We start from the raw sequence: 20,714 nt of genomic DNA on the forward strand, positions 1-20,714 counted from the left end.
CTGACCCAAATGAGATAAATCTTAGGCAGAATTCCTAAATATCAGAAGTGGTTAACCTGTGGCTTCTCCAGATTTTCAATTCCCCCCATCTCTGGCTATTAGTCATGTTGGCTTGATAGAGTGATAGAGTCCAACAACATCTGGAAGGCCACAGGTTAGACTCCCCTACTAAATATATTTTCTGGGTGAAACTCAGACTTCCAGGGAGTTTGAAGAGCGCTGCCAGAGTTGTGATTAATGTTCAGCACTTGGACAAAGCATAGGAACACTTTTAAGCATTGCACAATTTTTGTAACACTTCACCAAAGGCCCTTTCTCCTCCCCATCAAACACAAAAATCAAAACTCGCGGAAATTCAGCTCAGCTCTGAGAGCGGAATAAAAAGTGTTTGCACTAACCCACTGCTCACACAAAACTGGCAATACAGGAGGTACTTTTTTCAATCTTTTCTTTATTTTAAAAACGTAGTTGAAACAGTATCATGTCGTTACTCTTTTATATATGAAAAAAAATCAGTGAAAGCCTCTGCTGGCGGCTGAAAACTGCTAAAGAACTGAGCGATAAACATAACTACGCACCTTTCACATGAAAGTGCTTTCATTATGAAGAACTGCTATTCCCTTTTCAAACATTCAATGGGGTTCTGAAGGCACAATTCTGTTTTTCAGTCCACTGATGCAATCAGTTTGTACCACAGGTCTAAAACTGGCATGAGACATCCAACTTTACATTTATCAACAGCAAACATTTTCATGGTGGAAAGAACTCTGTAGAAAAAAGCCATGAATTCCCCATGCCCATGAAGCTGCAGCCAGGATTGATGCTCAGGATCAGACCCTGTCTTAAAAAACCAAGCTTAAACTTCAAAAACGTTGGCTGAGGACCCTGGGCTATCACTCGTATACTTGCCAATAAACAAACAAAAACGCCCTTTGTATAAAGTGCAACAAATTCTGCATTTTTTCATTAATTTGCTCAGAAATATGATTTATGTGCACTGTTCACTATTTAATTACTTTGCTTTCTAGAAGTTCCTTCCTGCTTGTTTGTAAGGAAATAGTCAATTAAGAATCTAATGAATCTTCTCCTGTGACAGAATTAATTTGGGAAGCTGTGACCTCATGTAAAGAGGCATCAAAGCTGGTTAATATGTAACACAGAGACACTCCGTGCAGACTGATGATCATTACATGAAGCATCTTTGATCTGCTGTAGTTTCCAGCAAAACAAGGGAAAACATGTGCTCTGCTCCAGCTCTGGCAAAAAACACTGTACATCGGAAATGTACGGTAATGTTAAGAGCAGACGGTGTTACTAAGATATGGCAAAGATGATGGAATGTAATCCCCGAAGAGGAAAGTACTGCAATTTTCCACCTTTGATTTCAGACACATGGTAAGAACATCACTAGACCTCCAACAACTCAACTTGGAACAAATCAGACATAGCTCAGAGCCCCACATAAATGGAAGCTGAAATCTCAGTTGAATGTCTACGGATCAAGATAGGATGTCTTATGTAACTTATTTATACTTGAATTATACACATTACTTAAAACTTGCTGATTTGGGGGGAAATGAATCACTTGGCATGATCTGTAGACCTGTCAAATTCCATTCAGAATGGGATACCTACCAGCCCCGCTGAATCCCCAGTTCATCCCCCGGGATGCACAAGAGCCCTCTTTGCATGTTACTCGTGTGAAAGGGCAACACAGATTCAACGGGGCTGCGCATCAGCCTCACCCCTGGAGATGGTGTGACTCCTTGCAGCCCTCTCAGGTTGATTTAGAGAGGAGTAGCTTTCCCATATGATTAAAAACCCTACAGCATATTGGAGAGTCTATGTAGAGAAAATGTTGTCTCCTTTGGTATGTTCTCTCTCAAAAGATGAGGGGCTGGAACGGACTGTGCTACCTCAGGGTGATGGCCTAAAGATGTACTTGGATAGCTCAGTTGGTTAGAGCGGGTGCTGATAACACCAAGGTTACAGGTTTGATCCCCGCATGGGACACTTGCATATCCCTGCACTGCAAGGGTTTGGACAGATGATCCTCAGGATCCCTTCCAACTCTACTATTCTATGAAATCCTCTTCATACTTCTGTTTAACTTTCTGGGTGAGTAACATGAGAAGAGGGCATAGACCTCTAGGCCAACTAGCTCAAACACCAGGGCCACTACAGAAACCAATGAGACTGCTGTGGACTGCACAGTGCAAATGAAGCTCTCCCATGTGCTGTGAGAGTCTCTGCCTCCAATACTTCAGAAGGTCCCATCCCCAGCGGGCCCTGAAATCAATCACTTAATTCTGCATCCTTCCAGAATTTAGAACTGCCCTTGAATGCATAAAGAAACTTAATGTGAATCACTTTAAAATATTCTGATCTACCCCCCCAAAAAACCGCAAAGTAACCCTTTCTGTGGAGGACTAAATGCAATACATTAAATGCTATACATTTAAAGCACACTGAAAGCACATGGCTTTCCCCAAAGAATCTTGGGAACTGTGGTTTCCCACTCACAGAGCTATGATTCACAGTACCCTTCACAAACCATCGTTCCCAGGATTCTTCGGGGGGGGGGATTTAGAAGTTTTAAATGTTCAACCGAATGTGCATACGTGGTGTGGATCTGACCTAAGCTGACAGAGTAATCGCTTCTACAATGTGCAGCAGTATTGACTCAAGTCTTGTTAATAACATTTACATGAGTTAATGATATACGATCTGTGAGCACCTGATGCTGTAGCGCTGTGAGCAGGTGTGACACAAATGCAAGAATAGGAAACTGACAGCATCCTGTTTTTGTTTTGATTGTGTTCTGTTTTATATACTAGAAGCTGTTTTATATACATAGATTTTAAATAAGTAAAACTGTAAATAGTTACAATTCAAGTATTTCTGAATTGCATTTTTTCGAAGAGAAGCAACAAACAGTGTTTACTATATGATAACTTTAGCAGAGTCCCTTAGTTCTCCCGCATGGATAATATATGTGAAAAACAAAAGTGGAAACTCACTTCCATCTGCTAATCATGTAGAGGGAAACCTAGTAAATCAGTGTTCAGCAGCCCTTGTTATGTCCACAAAATACTAGCACAGGCATAGGCAACCTTGGATCTCCAGATGTTTTGGAACTACAACTCCCATGATCCCTAGCTAGCAGGGCCAGTGGTTAGCTGTCCCTTCATGCCCATTTCTCTCACCTCTTCCTTTTTTTATTTTGTACTTTCCTTTGAGCTAACTGTGAAGTCATCACTGCAGTACAAAGAACTATGGCGACCATACCAACCAATAACTGAGCCTTCTGAACCACCAGTAAAACAGATAGAAAAATTGCTGGAAAAGGGAGATATTTTCTAATCTGTGTGAAAACAAAGTAAATTAAAACATAGGCCATTTCAGCTTAGCCCTATTTAAAATTCCAACAGAAAGACACACAAACAGTATTTTCCCACAAATTATTTGTAGCTACTTTGCCTACTGACATACTGGAAGGAGTAAGGGGAAGGTTCCTCTCTCCCTTGTGAGCTGTAAAGAAAAGCCAGCAAACTAGAAATACACATGCCAAATTTCAAGATTTGGGAGTGGTGAATTAACTTACATTTGTGTGGTGTGTGTGGTGTGTGTGTGTGTGAGAGAGAGAGAGAGAGAGAGAAAGAGAAAGAGAAAGAGAAAGAGAGAGAAAGGGCAGTTGAGCTTCTAAACCCTGTTCCTATTAGCATTTAAGTGCTGGTTTTTGGAATTAAAGTTTCAATGAACATAAATGCAACCTTTGGCAAGCTTCCATATAAGCAGGGGCGGGGGAGGGACCTTGTCTGATTTCCCCTACATCAAGGCTTTTGTCCTCAAAGTTTAAATTGAAGCCTTCCCCCCTTTTTTTCTGCAATTATTTTGATGGTCTGCTGTTTGATATAGGGCATTTCAATTAGTTGCAAGATTTTGCAAAGAAATTGCCAAGTGTATAGATATAATTTACTGGTAACCTGAAGACCTTGAAAAGTGGGTAGGGACTCAAGCTTAGTCTAGGACACAGCCAACACTCACATGGAAGTTGGATGAATACCAACAGACTCTCAACTGTATTGGCACTTATAACAATTAAGAAAGTCTATCTCCTGTCAGGAAGGCATTCAAATGAAGTGGCTATCATATTGATCACTGTTCCAAGCCGCTGATCTAAAGCTTAGCACTTCTACAGCAATAGCAATAGCAATAGCAAACACTCAGAGGGTCCCCCACATGGCTCCAAAGGGAATTGGGGTTGCCACACGGCAACTGAAACCAGTGTTAGAAAGTCAAATATATAAGCTAGGCACTAAGTGGCTCTTTAAACCAGGGTTACAGTCACCCAAACGGAATGCCTAGTTGCCATTTTTGGGCCAGACAGCTCAAAAGTCGCATTTTTCAATACGTCTTTTTGGTTCCTCAAATTCATTCATATTGTGCTGATAAAATATAATGGACAGAATTCTACAGGATGTGTTGTTAGTATGTGAAATGCGGAATGATCCAAGGATCCCCAGGCATGCACCTCCAGATGGTGGAGACATCAGGCGCCATCCAGATGCCTGGGCATCTTCACTTGGTCGCATGTGGCCGATAGCCAGGTGTAAAATGCACCTGGCGTCTGGAGAATTTCAAACGCTGACCCAGACATGGGACACATATTTAAATCACCCTCTAACCCAGGCATCCCCAAACTGCGGCCCTCCAGATGTTTTGGCCTACAACTCCCATGATCCCTAGCTAAGAGGACCAGTGGTCAGGGATGATGGGAATTGTAGTCCAAAACATCTGGAGGGCCGAAGTTTGGGGATGCCTGATCTAACCCAACCGCAGACAAGGCAGGACAGTGGGAGACAAGGCTTTCTCCACAATGAATGAATGATTTATTTCAGCTTTAAGCTCATATACACATAAAAACAGACACAGCGAGACATACTTGCTTTACAATTAATAAAATAAATATAGAACTAAAAATATAATAATTACAGATAATATAAAATTAGGAAAATGATATGGTAAAAGCTTTCAGGATTCATGTAACAATCCATTTCGCCTCTTATAGGACAGAACAGAAGTTAAAAATCTTGCCACTTGCAAGGTTACGAACGAATCAGTATCTTGCAATAATAGGGCGAGATGAGTCTCTACTGTAAGTCTAGAGAATTTTTGGACTAATGGACTCAATAGGTTTTTTCGGACAGCACTATACAGAGGGCATGTAAACACTATGTGCTGAAGGGATTCCGTCGACTGGTTATCACAGGAACATAAAACCGAGACTCGGCCCTTAGAGAATCTGTGAAGAAGGACGTTGGAGGGGAAAACATTGAACCGCACTTTAATAAACGCAAAGCGATGGCTGGCAATACCCTGTTTCTCCGAAAATAAGACGTAGCCATAAAATAAGCCATAGCAGGATTTTTAAGCATTCAAGGAATATAAGCCATACCCCGAAAATAAGCCATAGTGATAGGCAGTTTAACCTTGTAGGTTAAACTGTACCATACTTAATTAAAAATAAGACATCCCCTGAAAATGAGCCATAGTGTTTTTGTGGGGTTTTTTTTGAGAAAAAATAAATATAAGACGGTGTCTTGTTTTCGGAGAAACACGGTAGAGAAGGATGATAAATAAGCTGGGACATGATTTGCAGGAGTAACGCCCATATGCAGAGGTGAACATACCCCCCCGTCTAACATAAGATTATGTTGCAACTCTATCATCCAATCCCTGATTAATAATTTTTTTAGCTGTGGTAAGATCAAAATTTAAAGCTTCTAGGGGGGAGATTCCAAAAAGCAAAAGCTTGGCATGGATCTTGCTGGCCCAGGGACTGGTGAATTCGTCATGACATAAACATTGGGCTAGATAATAATCAGGTAATCTGTGCCAGAGTGTTAGCCTGTAGTTGAAAGCCCATTTTCACAGAAGTGTCTCTAGCGAGGGGATCTCCAGTTCCAGACATATAGCCACATTGCTCACACATGAGGGAAGTTTCGACAGGCGGCGTAAGAACTGATTTTGGAGGGTCTCAAGAGGGGAAAAATTTGCCAAGGCAGCCCAAAGTGGTGCAGCATAAGCGAGTATGGCAGCTATTCTCGCATTAAACACCTTCAACCCCGAAGGCACATGCAGAGCCCCATCTGTGAAATAAAACTGGAGAAGCGTGTGGGACACAGTTTTAGCCTTCTTGAGGAGATATTGATTTTGTGCTTTCCATCTCGTTTGGTTGAAAAAATATGCCTAAATATTGGAATTTGGAAACTTGTTCCACTGTTGCTCCATCGAGCTTCCACTTGTATTGTTTTCGGCTTCTGGAGAAAATCATTATTTTGGATTTAGAATGGTTGATGGTTAACTGATTGGTTTGACAATAGGAAACAAAGATCTTCAGTGCTCTATTTAGGCCAACTCGAGAATAGGAAAGAATTACTGCGTCGTCTGCATACAGAAGCAGTGGGCAGCGATAATCCGCAAGGCGGGGGGGGCGTGGCGTGAATATTGACAAGCGACTTGATTAGAGGTTTTCTCATATCACTTATACACAAATTAAAGAGATAGGGAGCTAGTATACAGCCTTGGCGGACTCCCTTATTTACAGGCACCGAATTCGTGAGTTCACCTGCTGGAGTTAGTCTCACTCTGGCAACTGATCCCTCATGCAATTGAATCATAAGCCATAGTATTCTTCTGTCAATGCCCCAGGTAGCGAGTTTCACCCATAAGGTGTTTTCTGGGGGTGCTGTCAAAAAAGGCAGCACAAAAAAGTCAATAAAAGCAGCACATAGATGGCCCCAACTAGGGGTACCGGTAGAGTACTTCAGTGCAAGATGGTAAAGAATAATAGCGTGGTCCGTTGTGGAGCGATTGGGTCTAAAACCTGCTTGTTCGTGACCAATTAAGTTGGACTCTTCCGACCACTGGGTCAATTTGGAAAGCAGAAAGTGGGCATAGATTTTCCCTAGGATTGAAAGTAGACTGATGGTACAATGGTTCCCGGGGTTAGCGGTGGATCCTTTTTTGTGAATTGGGATAATAATAGCCTCCTTCCACGACTTGGGAATGAGACCTGTGGCGTTTATAGCATCGAAAACTTTGGCCAGACTTCCAGCCCACCACTCAGGATGTGACTTAATGGCCTCCGCTGGGACCAAATCGGGCCCGGGAGCCTTACCCACTTTCAGTTGACATATCAAGTCTTTTATTGACCCTAGGTAGGTAGGTGGCCAAATGGGTAGATGGCAAAACAAAGACCTATGCGATTTGGATGCTGCAATTAAAGGCTGCTAGCGATTTGATTGCCAGGTGCGTTTAGCCTTTGGGCATGTTTATAGGCCGCTTTGGCTTGAAAATATGTAATTGGCAGGTTGGTAGCACCTGAGACCTTGTACTCATTGTAAATTGAGCACAAAAGGGTTCTAGCTTGTTTACACTGAGAATCGTACCAAGGAGCACCAGAGTTATACTGGCTGTGATTTACCGCTTGGGGAGGTATTGTAAAGAAGGCAGTAAGATCCACCATAAAATGATTAAACAGCCCCAATAGTACATTGGGGTCATGGGAATCAGAAGTTGTATCAGTTAGCTGCACACTAATTTCTTTTTGATAAAAGTCCAAGTACAATTGGACTTGGACCTTAGACCAATTTATTCCTCTCACTCTAGTCAGAACATTGGAATCTATTCAGATTGGATGTCTGTGCTCGACCGAATGCCAATCCAGAGAGAGTGTGGCTACTAAGGGGAGGTGATCGCTAGGTTGTATATTGTCGACCTTAAAGGAAGAGACATTCAGGAACAAATCCCTCAAAATCAAGAGATAATCTAATATGCTGTTGGATTTTATGCGTAGATGGGTGTACTCCCCCGGTACATCTGGGGGGGGGGCATCTGCCGTTCCAGGGGACTAGATTTAGATGGATGGCAATTTGATAGAGAAGCACTCCAGCCTTGTTTACTCTGGAGTCTTTAGAGGTTCTCCCTATGGTGTGTTCCAGTTCATCGTTGTCAAGACATGGGGCAACCATTTGGCTTTAGTCAAGGTTTCCCAGTTGGCTTGGTACGGGCATTAAAATCCCCTCCAATTAAGGATTGAGTATTGGGATACTTGACGTGGCATGATAATAGATGGTCTTCTAGTATTTCCCATCTAGAGCGAAGTTCAAGGGACAAACCTCCTGGAGGAAGGTAAACATTGGAAATTAGCTAAAGTCCTTCCTCGCCCCTGGTGATACATCGTGGTGTTGAAAACCAGGTATCACCCAGCCCTGCTTCTATGTTTCCCACTGTCCAGTAGATGCTGTTGCTTATAGTTGTGGCAGCATCCAGAACTAAATTCTGATGTTTATAGCTCCTCAAATCCTGCCTGATACCCATTTTGCTTGTTTAAGTTAGGAGAAGTGGGTAATCAGGACAACTCACAGATGGGGAAGGTGAGGGGGCCAAAACAACCATGTTTCAAGGGGGGGGAGGAACAAATTCAGGTTATTATGGACTTGGGTTGAAACAGGCTCAGGGGTTTTAGAACCATGACATTCAATTTCCAATCTCCAATACCCCATCACTAAATATTATTTTAGTATTTTCCCATGGCTTCTCTTCTAGTCCATTTATTCTTATATAGCTCATAAAACTTATAGACCACTTGATTGTAAAAAATAAAACTTCAACAGAGGGGAGTTGGAGACCAACAATGGATAGAGCATATCCCAGGCCACTCTCACTCTTTTTTTAAAAAAAAAAAACTCAGTGGGGATGGAGTTCCAAAAGGTAAACTGACTTTTAGAAGAAGGCCACAAGTCAAAAGAGTTTCTGAACTTACTGGCTTAAGGGAACTTTAGTTTAAAAATACCTTTATGGTCAATTAGATTAGCTCTTGACCACAACGCTAAAATATAATGCTGACACAGTGGGGAGAAATACGCTTCAGATCGTGTAGGAAGGATGTACAGTTTCTAATTATGGTGTCACCAGAGATGAAGCAGCTATATTCAGAGATAGAGAATAAACTTGCTGGACTTCCTTTTCTCCACAGAGGCTTCATTACTGGAGAAAATCCCAAAGTAAAATTGCTCAAAACCTCCCTCCTCTAAAAAAAGGTTTTTTTACCTTGAGCTGTAAAAATAAATGCTTGCAGGCCAAGCAGTTGTAACTTTAAAGCTTAGCACATGGTACGGTAATTGTATCCACATGGTGAGATAGATGGCTGCCTGGAACCTCTAATCACGTGGTAAAACCACCATTGTTACCAAGGCTCAATAACAGGCATCCCCAAACTGCGGCCCTCCAGATGTTTTGGCCTACAGCTCCCATGATCCCTAGCTAAGAGGACCGGTGATCAGGGATGATGGGAATTGTAGGCCAAAACATCTGGAGGGCCTAAGTTTTGGGGTGCCTGCTCAATAAAGTAATTCCCTAGTTTAACAGGATGAAAGGTAGAAATGACTCCCCCACAAGGTTACATGTGCACATGGTAACCTTTTAAATGGCTATCTGGCAATTGCCAGTTATTTGTGACAATCCTGAAGGATTTCATTTCTAATTTAAGAGGTGTAGGATTTCAAGGATACCAATGAGACACATTCGCTGACTTGAAAGCCTTTCTCCTCCTCCTGGATGCCTATCGGCTGGTTTTGATTACTCAGTGCTGAGAAGGTACCAGGGGAAGCTAGTCAATGGGGGCAAATGGGGCACTGCCCCAACAACAACTTCATTCTGCCCTCAGGCAGCTCCCTCCTGCCTGCATCCTTACTTGGGACACAGAAGGAAGCAGGGAGCTTGGTGCCTGTGCAGTGGCAGAACCAACCCAAAGCTCCTGGCATTGCGTCCACACCAAACTCTCCACTGCCTCATCCCCCCCTTTCTCAGTAACTGGAAGTGACAAATGGCACTAGGAAGAAAAGGGACCTGCCAGCATCACTGTATCTACCAGGACTGTTACAACCATTCCAAGGGGCGGCCCTCTCTCTGTTAGCTGAGTTTAGTGTTGCCAACCAGCACTGGCTGGCAAATGGCTCATATTACCCTGACATTGAGACATAGCACATCAACTAAATATGGCTTCTGCTCTGTTTTCTTGTGAAACCGCAAGCTATGTGTGGGGTCTAAAGTGCCATGAATGATGATCTCCTTTCAGCACCCCCTTCTAACAGCATCCTCTGCTGCCCCACAAAGCCACCCCTACCACAACGCTTCTGAAGCCACATCCTATGATGCCCAATGGACTCTCACCAGCAGGAAATAAAACCCCTTCCACTTGAATGGAAACACTTTCCACTCAAAACACTGGAGAGAGTAGGTTGGATCCTGGCCATTGTTTAACTTATCCAGACATCATGTTTACATTCTACAAAGTCAAAAGCTTCAACCGTGAAAGAGGATTACAGTTACTTGTTAAACATTAAGTATTACAACTAGTAAAGCAAAGCTTAATTGATTTAAAGCTTTTGTTAATTATTGATGGGGGACAAATCCCAATTGATTGGATTGACAGTTAAGGGGACTGGGGGGGGGGGGGTTTGAGGTTCTTTGCCTTCTGGAAGAAGACTGTGATAAGGAACGAAAGATAAAAGGAAAAAAAGTATTTCCAACTAACAAACATTCATTCATTTTCCACTCCATTTTATTTCTTAAAAAGTTGCTTTTGCTGGAGGATGCTGCCTCCAAATCAAATGTGCAACTTTTGGTTCATAATGTAGAGGGAAAGACTGATATTACTCATAACTGGAGAAGGGAGGTGAAGTGCAAAGCTAATGAATCGGGACTTGGAAGAGACATTTGAAAAACTAGAGCCAGAGTTAAATTACATACTTATTTAACTGCTAAGAGATTGTAAACACAAAATATACTTTTCGCTTAATGTGGGCAGCTTGTATGATCCTGGCATTGCTATTGTGTCGAGGATGGGAATGGTTCCCCATGCTCACTATGACCACAAGAAGATAGGGGAACCTGGCATGCATCCATTAACAAGAGGGACAACAGCTGCTAGCAGCTCTTCCCCAACCTCAAGTCCAGTGTGGTATCTGTGATGTTGTACTGAAGGAAGTGGCAGGCCAGCATACCAGGTTGAATTTTAGAGTTAGAAGAGACCCTGAGGATCATCTGTCCAACCCCCTGCAATGCAGGAATATGCAGCTGTCCCGTAAGGGGATCAAACCTGCAACCATGCTCTAACCAACTGAGCTATTATGTTGGCCTCAGAATCTTTTTCAGGCATAGAATGGAGGTGGGTGCCCAACATTAGTTCCTGCATTTGGCAAGCAGTAGGAAGCTTCTTTAAGAACTTGCCATAGTTTGCTGTGGTCAAATGCTTTTGCGTAGTCAATGAAGCAGAAGTAGATATTTTTCTGGAACTCTAGCTTTCTCCACAATCCAGCGCATGTTTGCAATTTGGTCTCTGGTTCCTCTGCCCCTTCGAAATCCAGCTTGCACTTCTGGGAGTTCTCGGTCCACATACTGCCTAAGCCTGCCTTGTAGAATTTTAAGCATAACCTTGCTAGCGTGTGAAATGAGCGCAATTGTGCGGTAGTTGGAGCATTCTTTGGCACTGCCCTTCTTTGGGATTGGGATGTAGATTGATCTTCTCCAATCCTCTGGCCATTGCTGAGTTTTCCAAACTTGCTGGCATATTGGGTGTAGCACCTTAACAGAATCAACTTTTAAAATTTTAAATAGTTCAGCTGGAATATCATCACTTCCACTGGCCTTGTTATTAGCAGTGATTTCTAAGGCCCATTTGACTTCACTCTCCAAGATGTCTGGCTCAAGAAATGGGAGTGCCTGATCATCTCATCTGTCTCCTGAGAAATCTCTATGTGGGACAAGAAGCTACAGTTAGAACTGGATATGGAACAACTGATTGGTTAAAAATTGGGAAAGGAGTACGACAAGGCTGTATATTGTCTCCCTGCTTACTTAACTTATATGCAGATTTCATCATACGAAAGGCTGGACTGGATGAATCCCAAGCCGGAATTAAGATTGCCGGAAGAAATATCAACAACCTCAGATATGCTGATGACACAAGCTTGATGGCAGAAAGTGAGGAGGAATTAAAGAACCTTTTAATGAGGGTGAAAAAGGAGAGCACAAAATATGGTCTGAAGCTCAACATCAAAAAAACCAAGATCATGGCCACTGGTCCCATCACCTCCTGGCAAATAGAAGGGGAAGAAATTGAGGCAGTGAGAGATTTTACTTTCTTGGGTTCCATGATCACTGCAGATGGTGACAGCAGTCACAAAATTAAAAGACGCCTGCTTCTTGGGAGAAAAGCAATGACAAACCTAGACAGCATCTTAAAAAGCAGAGGCATTACCTTGCCAACAAAGGTCCGTATAGTTAAAGCTATGGTTTTCCCAGTAATGATGTATGGAAGTGAGAGCTGGACCATAAAGACGGCTGATCACCGAAGAATTGATGCTTTTGAATTATGGTGCTGGAGGAGACTCTTGAGAGTCCCATGGACTGCAAGAAGATCAAACCTATCCATTCTTAAGGAAATCAGCCCTGAGTGCTCACTGGAAGGACAGATCCTGAAGCTGAGGCTCCAATACTTTGGCCACCTCATGAAGGCACAAGGAGAAGGGGACGACAGAGGACGAGATGGTTGGACAGTATTCTCGAAGCCGCCAACACGAGTCTGACCAAACTGCGAGAGGTAGTGGAAGACAGGAGTGCCTGGCGTGATCTGGTCCATGGGGTCACGAAGAATCGGACACAACTAAATGACTAAACAACAACAAAAGGAAGCTTCTGGATTGACCAGGACTGAGAAAAATACTATAGGCCCAGTCTGAAGAGGAGTACCTTTTGTTCCTCATAGCAATGCAATAGGTTATATATATATTTGGGGAGAGTCCTATACTACTACTACATTTTAACCAATTTTATAGAGCAGGCCAACTATGTCCTCTCCTATGTCCACATAAGTTCTGCCTCAATTCATGAGCATAGGATAAGAACCTCTCCACTGTTATCATCTCCAGACTTTGTAGAAAAGTCAAATGCTTATGTTGTGACCAAGAGGATACCAGATCCTAAATATTTGAAAGCTCACGTTCATTGTTCTTACATGACTACCTGCTACCATGTTCTGCTTCTGAAAGATTTTAATGGCTCTCTTTTTGCATTAAAAAAGACAGATGCTGTCATTTTTCTTTGGCAACGTATAACAAGAAAAGCACAAAGATATAATCTAATACCATATTATGTCATATTTAGACATATCATTGACTGTTGGCATCCAGCTTGGAACCAGGAGGATATTTATGCCAACTATAAGAGCTCTTCAAAAGGCTACGTCTGCTAAAATCACTTTAAGAGAATATTACACATGACATCACCCATCAGTGACTACACTGACTCAGGGCAATTACTGCTAATCAACTTAGACTATATCTGTGTAGTTATTTTTAGATGTTTTATTGATGTTGATCATGAAAGCCTACTGTAGCACATCCTTTAACCTAGTGTTCATGGTGGTCAATTATTTCAGAGGTAGGGTAGCTTGTTCCTCTCCATGCTATGTTCTTTCATTCATGTTTGAATTTTCAGTACTATTATTTCAAGCTTATTCTTGTTAACTAGACATATTAATCCACTGCTGAGCAAGATTTGCCCCTGCAGGGGGTTTCTGTACATGGACTCACACTTAGCCAGTCTGAACAACTTTCAAGGACTGTAGTGAAGCTATATTTATGCATCATAGATTTTACTATGATGCAAAAGTTTTGCCTCCACAGTCACTTACGAACTCACTGTGAAGACCGTGTTCATGGAAGACAATCTTACTCGGCTATGAGTGATTGCCAAAGAAGAAAAAGCTAGGGATTGAACCTGGAATCTTCTGCATGCAAAACAGATGCTCTACCGCTGAGCTATGGTCCTTCCCTATCTAATCAAAATGTGGCACATGGGCGTAATGTTGTAAACATAGAAACAAAGAATTGTGGAGTTGGAAGGGACCCTGAGGATCATCTAGTCCAACCCTCTGCCATGCAGGAACATGCAGCCATCCCATACATACAGGGATCAAACCTGAAACCTTGGCATTATCAGCACCACACTCAAACCAACTGAGCTATCCAGGCTGACTTAAGAATGAACCAAGTGAAAGAGAACTGCACAATCTTAACACACACGCGTGAACTCAAAACCAATGGATAACTGGAACAGCTTAACTTACAGACAAAATGCTGGTATTTTTTTAAAAAAATCCCCTTCTTAAAATGACTTGCTAATGCTTAAGTCTATTTGGTATTTGTAATATTCCCTCCCAAAGATGTAACTCAAAAATTACAAAACACAACAGTGCAAAGTTTTGCCCTTGATTTGCCTAACCTGCTATTGCTATAAATAATCCTTTTCCAGCAGCAGCTGCCCCGATTATCCTTTCTTAGAAGGCAAACAAAAGGGTATTTACCTCTCACGCTGCTCCACCTGGCTCTCTTGCTTTAGTACCGGGCCCCATCTTAAATCTGTGATCTATTGTTCTTGCATGAGCACACTTCAAATGAAATACAGTCTGCGGTCTCCGTTCAGGGCGCAGCGGAAGTTGACACCAGGTAATGCAGTCAAGACCTTTTCTTATCACTGTATCAATTACCAACCGTACCCACTCATTGAAACAAAGCAGGTTCAAAGAGCTAAATCTCCATGTCCTTCTGGCTTCTGAACGCTACACTCTACTTTAACATGTTGTTTATTCCCTAGTAATCAATGTCACCAAATTCAAGAGCTTCTACCTCTCCCAGGCAAGAGTTTAGTGAGGCAGAAGAAGAGCGAAGAGTTCTCTTTGCAAAAGTGATTCATTCATGAGAGCTTTAATGGGCTGGGTGGGCTTTAGAGGTAGACAGTGGGAATCTGCTTTCAATTAACTGTCTTATTTATGCCTCTTCCCAAACTGTCGCCACACAAGGCAAGTTGCCCCTCTTAACTAAGTAACAGGATAATGTGCAACCTCCGGGAGAGGGGTTGGTAAAAAGCACACACACCAGGTAAAGCAAGTACACAATGCTCTAGGGAACATAGCAGATTTTAAACAAAATTGGGGTTTGATAATGTACAATATTATGCTTGGAGTCTTTTCCCCTCCACGGGAACACACACAGTTTTATTCCTCAAACAACAGCAAGAGTCAGAGGAAAGCTTTTGAGCCATGCAAAGTTTAAAATGTTGGTTGTCAAGGCATGTGATTTTGCACCTTCCCCAAAGTTCTGCAGAATTATACGTTTTTAAAATGGGCAGGATTTTCTGGGCCAGGTTCAGATGTAACAACGAACTATGGGTTGTTATTACATGAACAAGCCAGCAAGAGCCTTGGACTTGTGTGCTTCCCCGTTCTCTTTGCATGAAATGGAAGGAGATCTAAAAGCATCCATTCTTGTTGTGTTAAAACCACCATTTGTGGAAAGCCAGTATACCAAAACATAGTAATTGGAGCAAATTAGTAGTTTTACTGAATCTTGGGCGGCGGAGAGGGGCTGCCTTCTGAAAACCACACAACATCACAGTATCTTTCCAACTGTGTTCTGGTGAATCCTGAGTTTCCTTAGAAGCTTGCTGAGGTAGTGGTGATGGCAAATTTCCTGAAAAGAATTTGCCCACCACTGATGACCTTTTCCGTGCAAATGAGCAGCTGTATGGGAGCATTAGATTGCTAATAAGCCTAGCTAGCTCTCCATGAGAATTTACTGTTCCATCTTGGAACGTGACCCAGAATCTACTACAAGCTTGGAAAATCTATAGCCCTCCAGATTTATTTATTTATATGATTGATCTATTGCACTTTTCATAAGGGGGGAGGGTTTGCAATGAAGCACATAGAAAAAGCCCATTAAAATAACACAAATCCCTGAATGACAAATTAGTTGTTGGGAACCAGTCAGTGTAGTCAATGGGTCGGGGATGATGGGAGTTATAGCTCAGCAGCATTTGAAAGGCCACAGGTTCCCCATCCCTACTATACAATACACAAGGTTTCCCAGCAGACAAGCCAACATGGAATGTTCTCCGTTAAGCTGGTAAACTTGAAAGTGTACAGGATGGAAGGCAGTTCAGGATACCAGATTTTGCTGCTTATAACTGCAAAATGCAATCAGAGCTTTCAAAAAATCTGGGAGAGGTGGAAAATGAAAAATATACCATGAGGCCTTTTGCATAACTAAGCACAGAACCATTTAATATGTGGTGATGAGAGTTCAAACTGAACTCACTCCAAAAATGCTTCTATCTGAAAGAGCATCACCTGACTCAACCAAAGACACTGCCAGTTTCTCACCTTACATTTCTTTCTTGCTTTCCCTCTTTCCCCGACTCCAGTATCTGGCAAATCACTGAGGAACATTTACTCCATCACCACTTTTCCTGTCAAATAAGCCACTGGACGAGTTCCCTCAACAGTTGGGATTCCGTAATAATGCAAAATGAACCTCATGATTAGCAACACTCAAGGAGGATTATGGTCTCTTTTCTGCTCGCCTAGTCCCTACTGCCCATTCCCGACTTGTTTTCCGAACATATCTGGCAACTGGCTTATTAACTGCCGGTGTATCAGGTACTGTAATAGAACTATATTTGTATTTCCAGAAAAATTAAAATAAGATCCAAATGTGGATGCCACGGGGGATATAAAGATGACTCGCAGCACAGGGCATTCATAAAGTTGGGCATTCAGAAGTATCAGATAGTCAGCGTATGGAAATGTTCAGAAAAACTATAATGAACTAGGAAAACTGGAGTGAATATATGAACTGGAATGAAAAGCAGTTTGTCTGCGTCCAGGTTAAGATAACCTCCGAAGCCAAACCTTGGCTTTGCGCAGCACAGCAGCAAAAAAGGAGCAAAGTTGCTGGGAGGTTGGGCTTGAGGCAGCCCATAGCTCAATGATCCTAGATTGGTCCCAAATCCTCGAAAGCCACCACCAGTAAGCAAAGATCATACTGATTTGGAGAAACCAAAGGACTATCACAGTGTAAGGCAGCTTCCCATATTCTTACTGGGTCACTTCAACACCATACATTTAAAGCACTCTTACACCACTTGAACAGTTATAGCTTCCCCCAAAGAATCCTGGGAAACATAGTTTGTTAAGGCTGCTGGGAACTGTGTGCAGGCTCTCCTAACAGTTCTCTGCACCCTTAAACTACAGTTCCTGTGATTTTATGGCAGAGGCCATGACTGTTCAAGTGGTATGAGAGTGCTTCAAATAGGAGCATTTTAGGCTTATCTCTGAAGCCTCCTGCCTAGATGTCTTTAGGCCTATATGCTGAACCTCATACGGTATATAATCCCCTTCAGCAGAAGGCATTCCAGGAACTATTCAGGTCCTATCCTACCATCATTGCCAACTTTTAGTTGATATGCTTTTATTCAGGTTTTAGGCACTGCAGGAAGGTAAGGCAGGGCTGGACTTTCCTCCCAATCTTTCCCACCATTAAAAAACAAAAAAACTAAAACAATCCCCTCTTCTCCTGGTTTCTCAGGCTTTGCTAGGAAGGAATCAAGTGTCTCGCTTTAGAAAAACCTGAAATATTGGAAACCCAAGCATGCGACAAAGTGTACCATGTGCTTAAACAGTTTGCTTCTCAATATTTGTTCCACATGGTTACAGCTTTCTGTTGTTCTACTGCAGAACAATGAAGAGGTGACAGTGAAACCTTTCAGCTGCAAGTCAAAATAAATGAAGATTTTAGGGAGTCTCCGGAAAGGAAGAATGTGGTACCTCCAATTTCTTCTGGGGAAGGTTTATTTAATTTGGAGCATTCCCATCTTTCCTTTCTCTCCAGAGCCTCTGCTTCCACTTCCGCTGCCATCCACTCTTCTCCCCAGGGCAAATAATTAGGAAGCATTGGATGCCAGAAGGCTAGCTTTCTACTCATTGCAATGCAGTTCAAATTAAGTGCTTCCTTCTGGAATATCCTGGAATTAAAAGAGGAAGCTCTTTAATGGCGAAATGTATTAGACTGTGAAATAGACTCCCCACTCCCCCAGGGCAGGGCCTGCTTAAGAAAGTAAGAGCTTGCTGGGGGGAGGGGGGAATGTGCTTTAGGGAGCTACCCTGAAGGCACAAAAGGCAAAGTTCCAAATGTTCCAATGATATTCACATTCTATAACAGCCATCACATTGCAGTTTCACTGGTAGAAAGTTATGGGGCAGCTTTGTGCAATGAAGATTAGCAGCAGCAGCAACAGCAGCAGCAGCAGCAACAGCAGCAGCAGCAGCAGCAACAACAACAGAACAGAAGAAACTGCCTTATTCCAAATGGTCCATTCCCCCCCCCTTTTTTCTTCCCAATGTCTCAACAAATGAAACTGATTTGTAAAAATGTTACGAGAAATTGCACATACTTTTGTAAACCAAGAAAATCTTTAATAAATTTAAAAAATAATAATAAGATGTTACCAAGCCTACCTGGAAATACCAGGGGGTGAACCTGGGATCCTTTGCATGGCTAGTATGTGCTCTACCACTGACCCACAGCTATTTCCCATTGCCTGACCTGGTCAAAATTTGACTTAGGTATGGAATGCAAAAGACGTAGATCACAAAACATGTAGCATGCCAGAAACAGTTCCCAAACTCTCCCAAAAACCTGCACACAATCTAGCTCTAGCTGTAACACTGTGAAAGGTGCATACTTCCCATGCCCAGTGTCCTTGGAGATGCCCAATAGGAGCAGCCAGTTGTACCACCTTCCCAGATTGAAGAACTGGGCCAAAACCAAGAAAATGACATTTCAGGAGGGACAAATGTGTGGTTCTACACTCAAGTAGGAAGAACCAGCTGAAAAAAATTTTTTTTGCCAGTAGTACCTGTGAAAAGGATCTAGAGGTCTTACTAGACCACAAGCTTAACGTGAGTCACGAATGTAAGCATTTTAATTCCAGGATATTCCAGAAGGAAGCACTTAATTTGAACTGCAGCAGCAAGCAACAGAAGTATAGTCTCCAGGTCAAGGAAAGTCATAGTACTGCTCCATTCTGCCCTAGTAAGACCATACCGGGAATACTGTGTCCAGTTCTAGGCACCATATTTGAAGAAGAATCTTCAAGCTGGAATGTGTACAAAGAGGGTGACCAAGATGATCAATAGTCTGGAAACCAAGCCTTATGAGAAATGGTTGAGGGAGTTGGAGACATTTAGCCTAAATAAGAGGCAACTGAGAAGAGATATGATAGCCATCTTCAAATATCACCTGGAAGAAGGAGCAAACTTGTTTTCTCCTGTTCTAGAGGGTAGGACTAGAACCAATGGCTTCAAGTTACAAGAAAGGAGATTCCAACTAAACATCAGGAAGAACATTCTGATGGCAAGAGCTGTTCGACAGTAGAAGGGACCCCCTTGAAGGTGGTGGACTCTCCTTCATTGGAAGTTTTTTAAGTAAAGGCTAGATAGCCAACGGTCATGGATGGTTTAGTTGAGATTCCTGCATAGGAGGGAGTTGGACTAAATGACCATCAGAGTCCCTTCCAACTCTACAATTCTATGATTCTATGAAATCTGTTTTGATGGACTGGAAACCAAACCACCTACGGTACTTTCCTATTATCTCCTTTGTAAGTTTCTCCTTAATGTTGTTGTTTTTTTGAAAGACAATAAAAACTAAAAACAACCCATTAGAGCAACAGAAGCAACTTTTTAATATCTGCTAAATATAATGTTTAATTAGTTTTCTAAATGCATATGCCATTAGCTAACCATTAGGGATAATGTACCCATCTTCCTTTGCAGAATCAGAGAAACCACTGATTTAGTTAGACAGATTCTGAAAGGTAATTTGGCTGAATAAGTGTATTTGTATCATGATTAACTGAACAAAGTTTTTTTTCTAATAAAAAAACATTTCTGCTGGTGGCAAGGCGTCATTTCTTCTGAAAGCTTTCTCCAATTCTACTGGCTCATTCATGCCATTTCAGACTTTTTTATTTAAAAAAATGGTATCTCTGAAATACAGCCTCTTCTGAAACTTCATTTAAAAGTCCAGTTGTTGAGAAAATTCTCTGAGCAATATAAAGCTAACGCCCAGAAACATGTTTTGTAGGAACAAGGTGAGAAAGACCCAGATTGAGTATTTAGAGCAGTGGTACTCAAAGGGTGTGGCAGGAGAGGATGGCAAGTGTGGCAGAAAGATCCAAGGGCAATCAAATAAACATTTGAACATTAGGATAGGATGGGATAGGACAGGGAGAAACAGTCTCTCCCTGTCCTATCCCATCCTATCCTAATGCTATACTATAACTGTGTTGAAATGTTCAAATGTTTAAATGTTGTCTGTCTTAGATTCAACTTAATATAAATGAAATTACCCAGCAAAAGCAAGCTCACACCTCCCATTGAGTTTCCATACATATCGTATATTCCTGCATATAAGACTACTTTTTAACCCAAGAAAATCTCCTCATAAGTCAGGGGTCGTCTTATACGCCGGGTCGTATTTCTTATACGGCGAGTATATCCCAAACTCTATATTTTAACTGGAAAAGTTGGAGGTCGTCTTATACGCTGGAATATACGGCAGTTAAGGTAAACATGCAAGGGGCTCTTTAAAAATTATACTTTGGGAATGATTCCTGCAGCTGCATTACTTTATACTTTCTGGACGTCCCATGATCCTATTATAAAGTAATTGTGTGCAATGTTAAAAATCAAGCACTGCTAGGAGTTGCTTCTTTTTGTTTTCCAATGTATTTCTTGTCAATAA

At 42.1% G+C, this 20,714-nt stretch overlaps 1 protein-coding gene across 2 annotated transcripts in view; it reads right to left on the reverse strand.

The window, feature by feature from the left end:
* The window catches only part of RET (ret proto-oncogene), an 88,054-nt gene that overhangs the window by 52,648 nt on the left and 14,692 nt on the right, over nucleotides 1–20,714 (reverse strand). The window contains exon 1 of one of the 2 annotated variants that reach the window (XM_035138104.2): nucleotides 17,735–18,158. The exons of the other annotated variant lie outside the window; for it this stretch is intronic. Within the exon in view, the coding sequence (XP_034993995.2) occupies nucleotides 17,735–17,891 (157 nt within the window). The 5' untranslated portion in view covers nucleotides 17,892–18,158. Of the gene's footprint in view, nucleotides 1–17,734; nucleotides 18,159–20,714 lie in introns of those variants that run through there. 2 annotated transcript variants of the gene reach the window in all.

Source organism: Zootoca vivipara, chromosome 5 (genome assembly GCF_963506605.1).
Source record: "Zootoca vivipara chromosome 5, rZooViv1.1, whole genome shotgun sequence".
Taxonomy (NCBI): domain Eukaryota; kingdom Metazoa; phylum Chordata; class Lepidosauria; order Squamata; family Lacertidae; genus Zootoca; species Zootoca vivipara.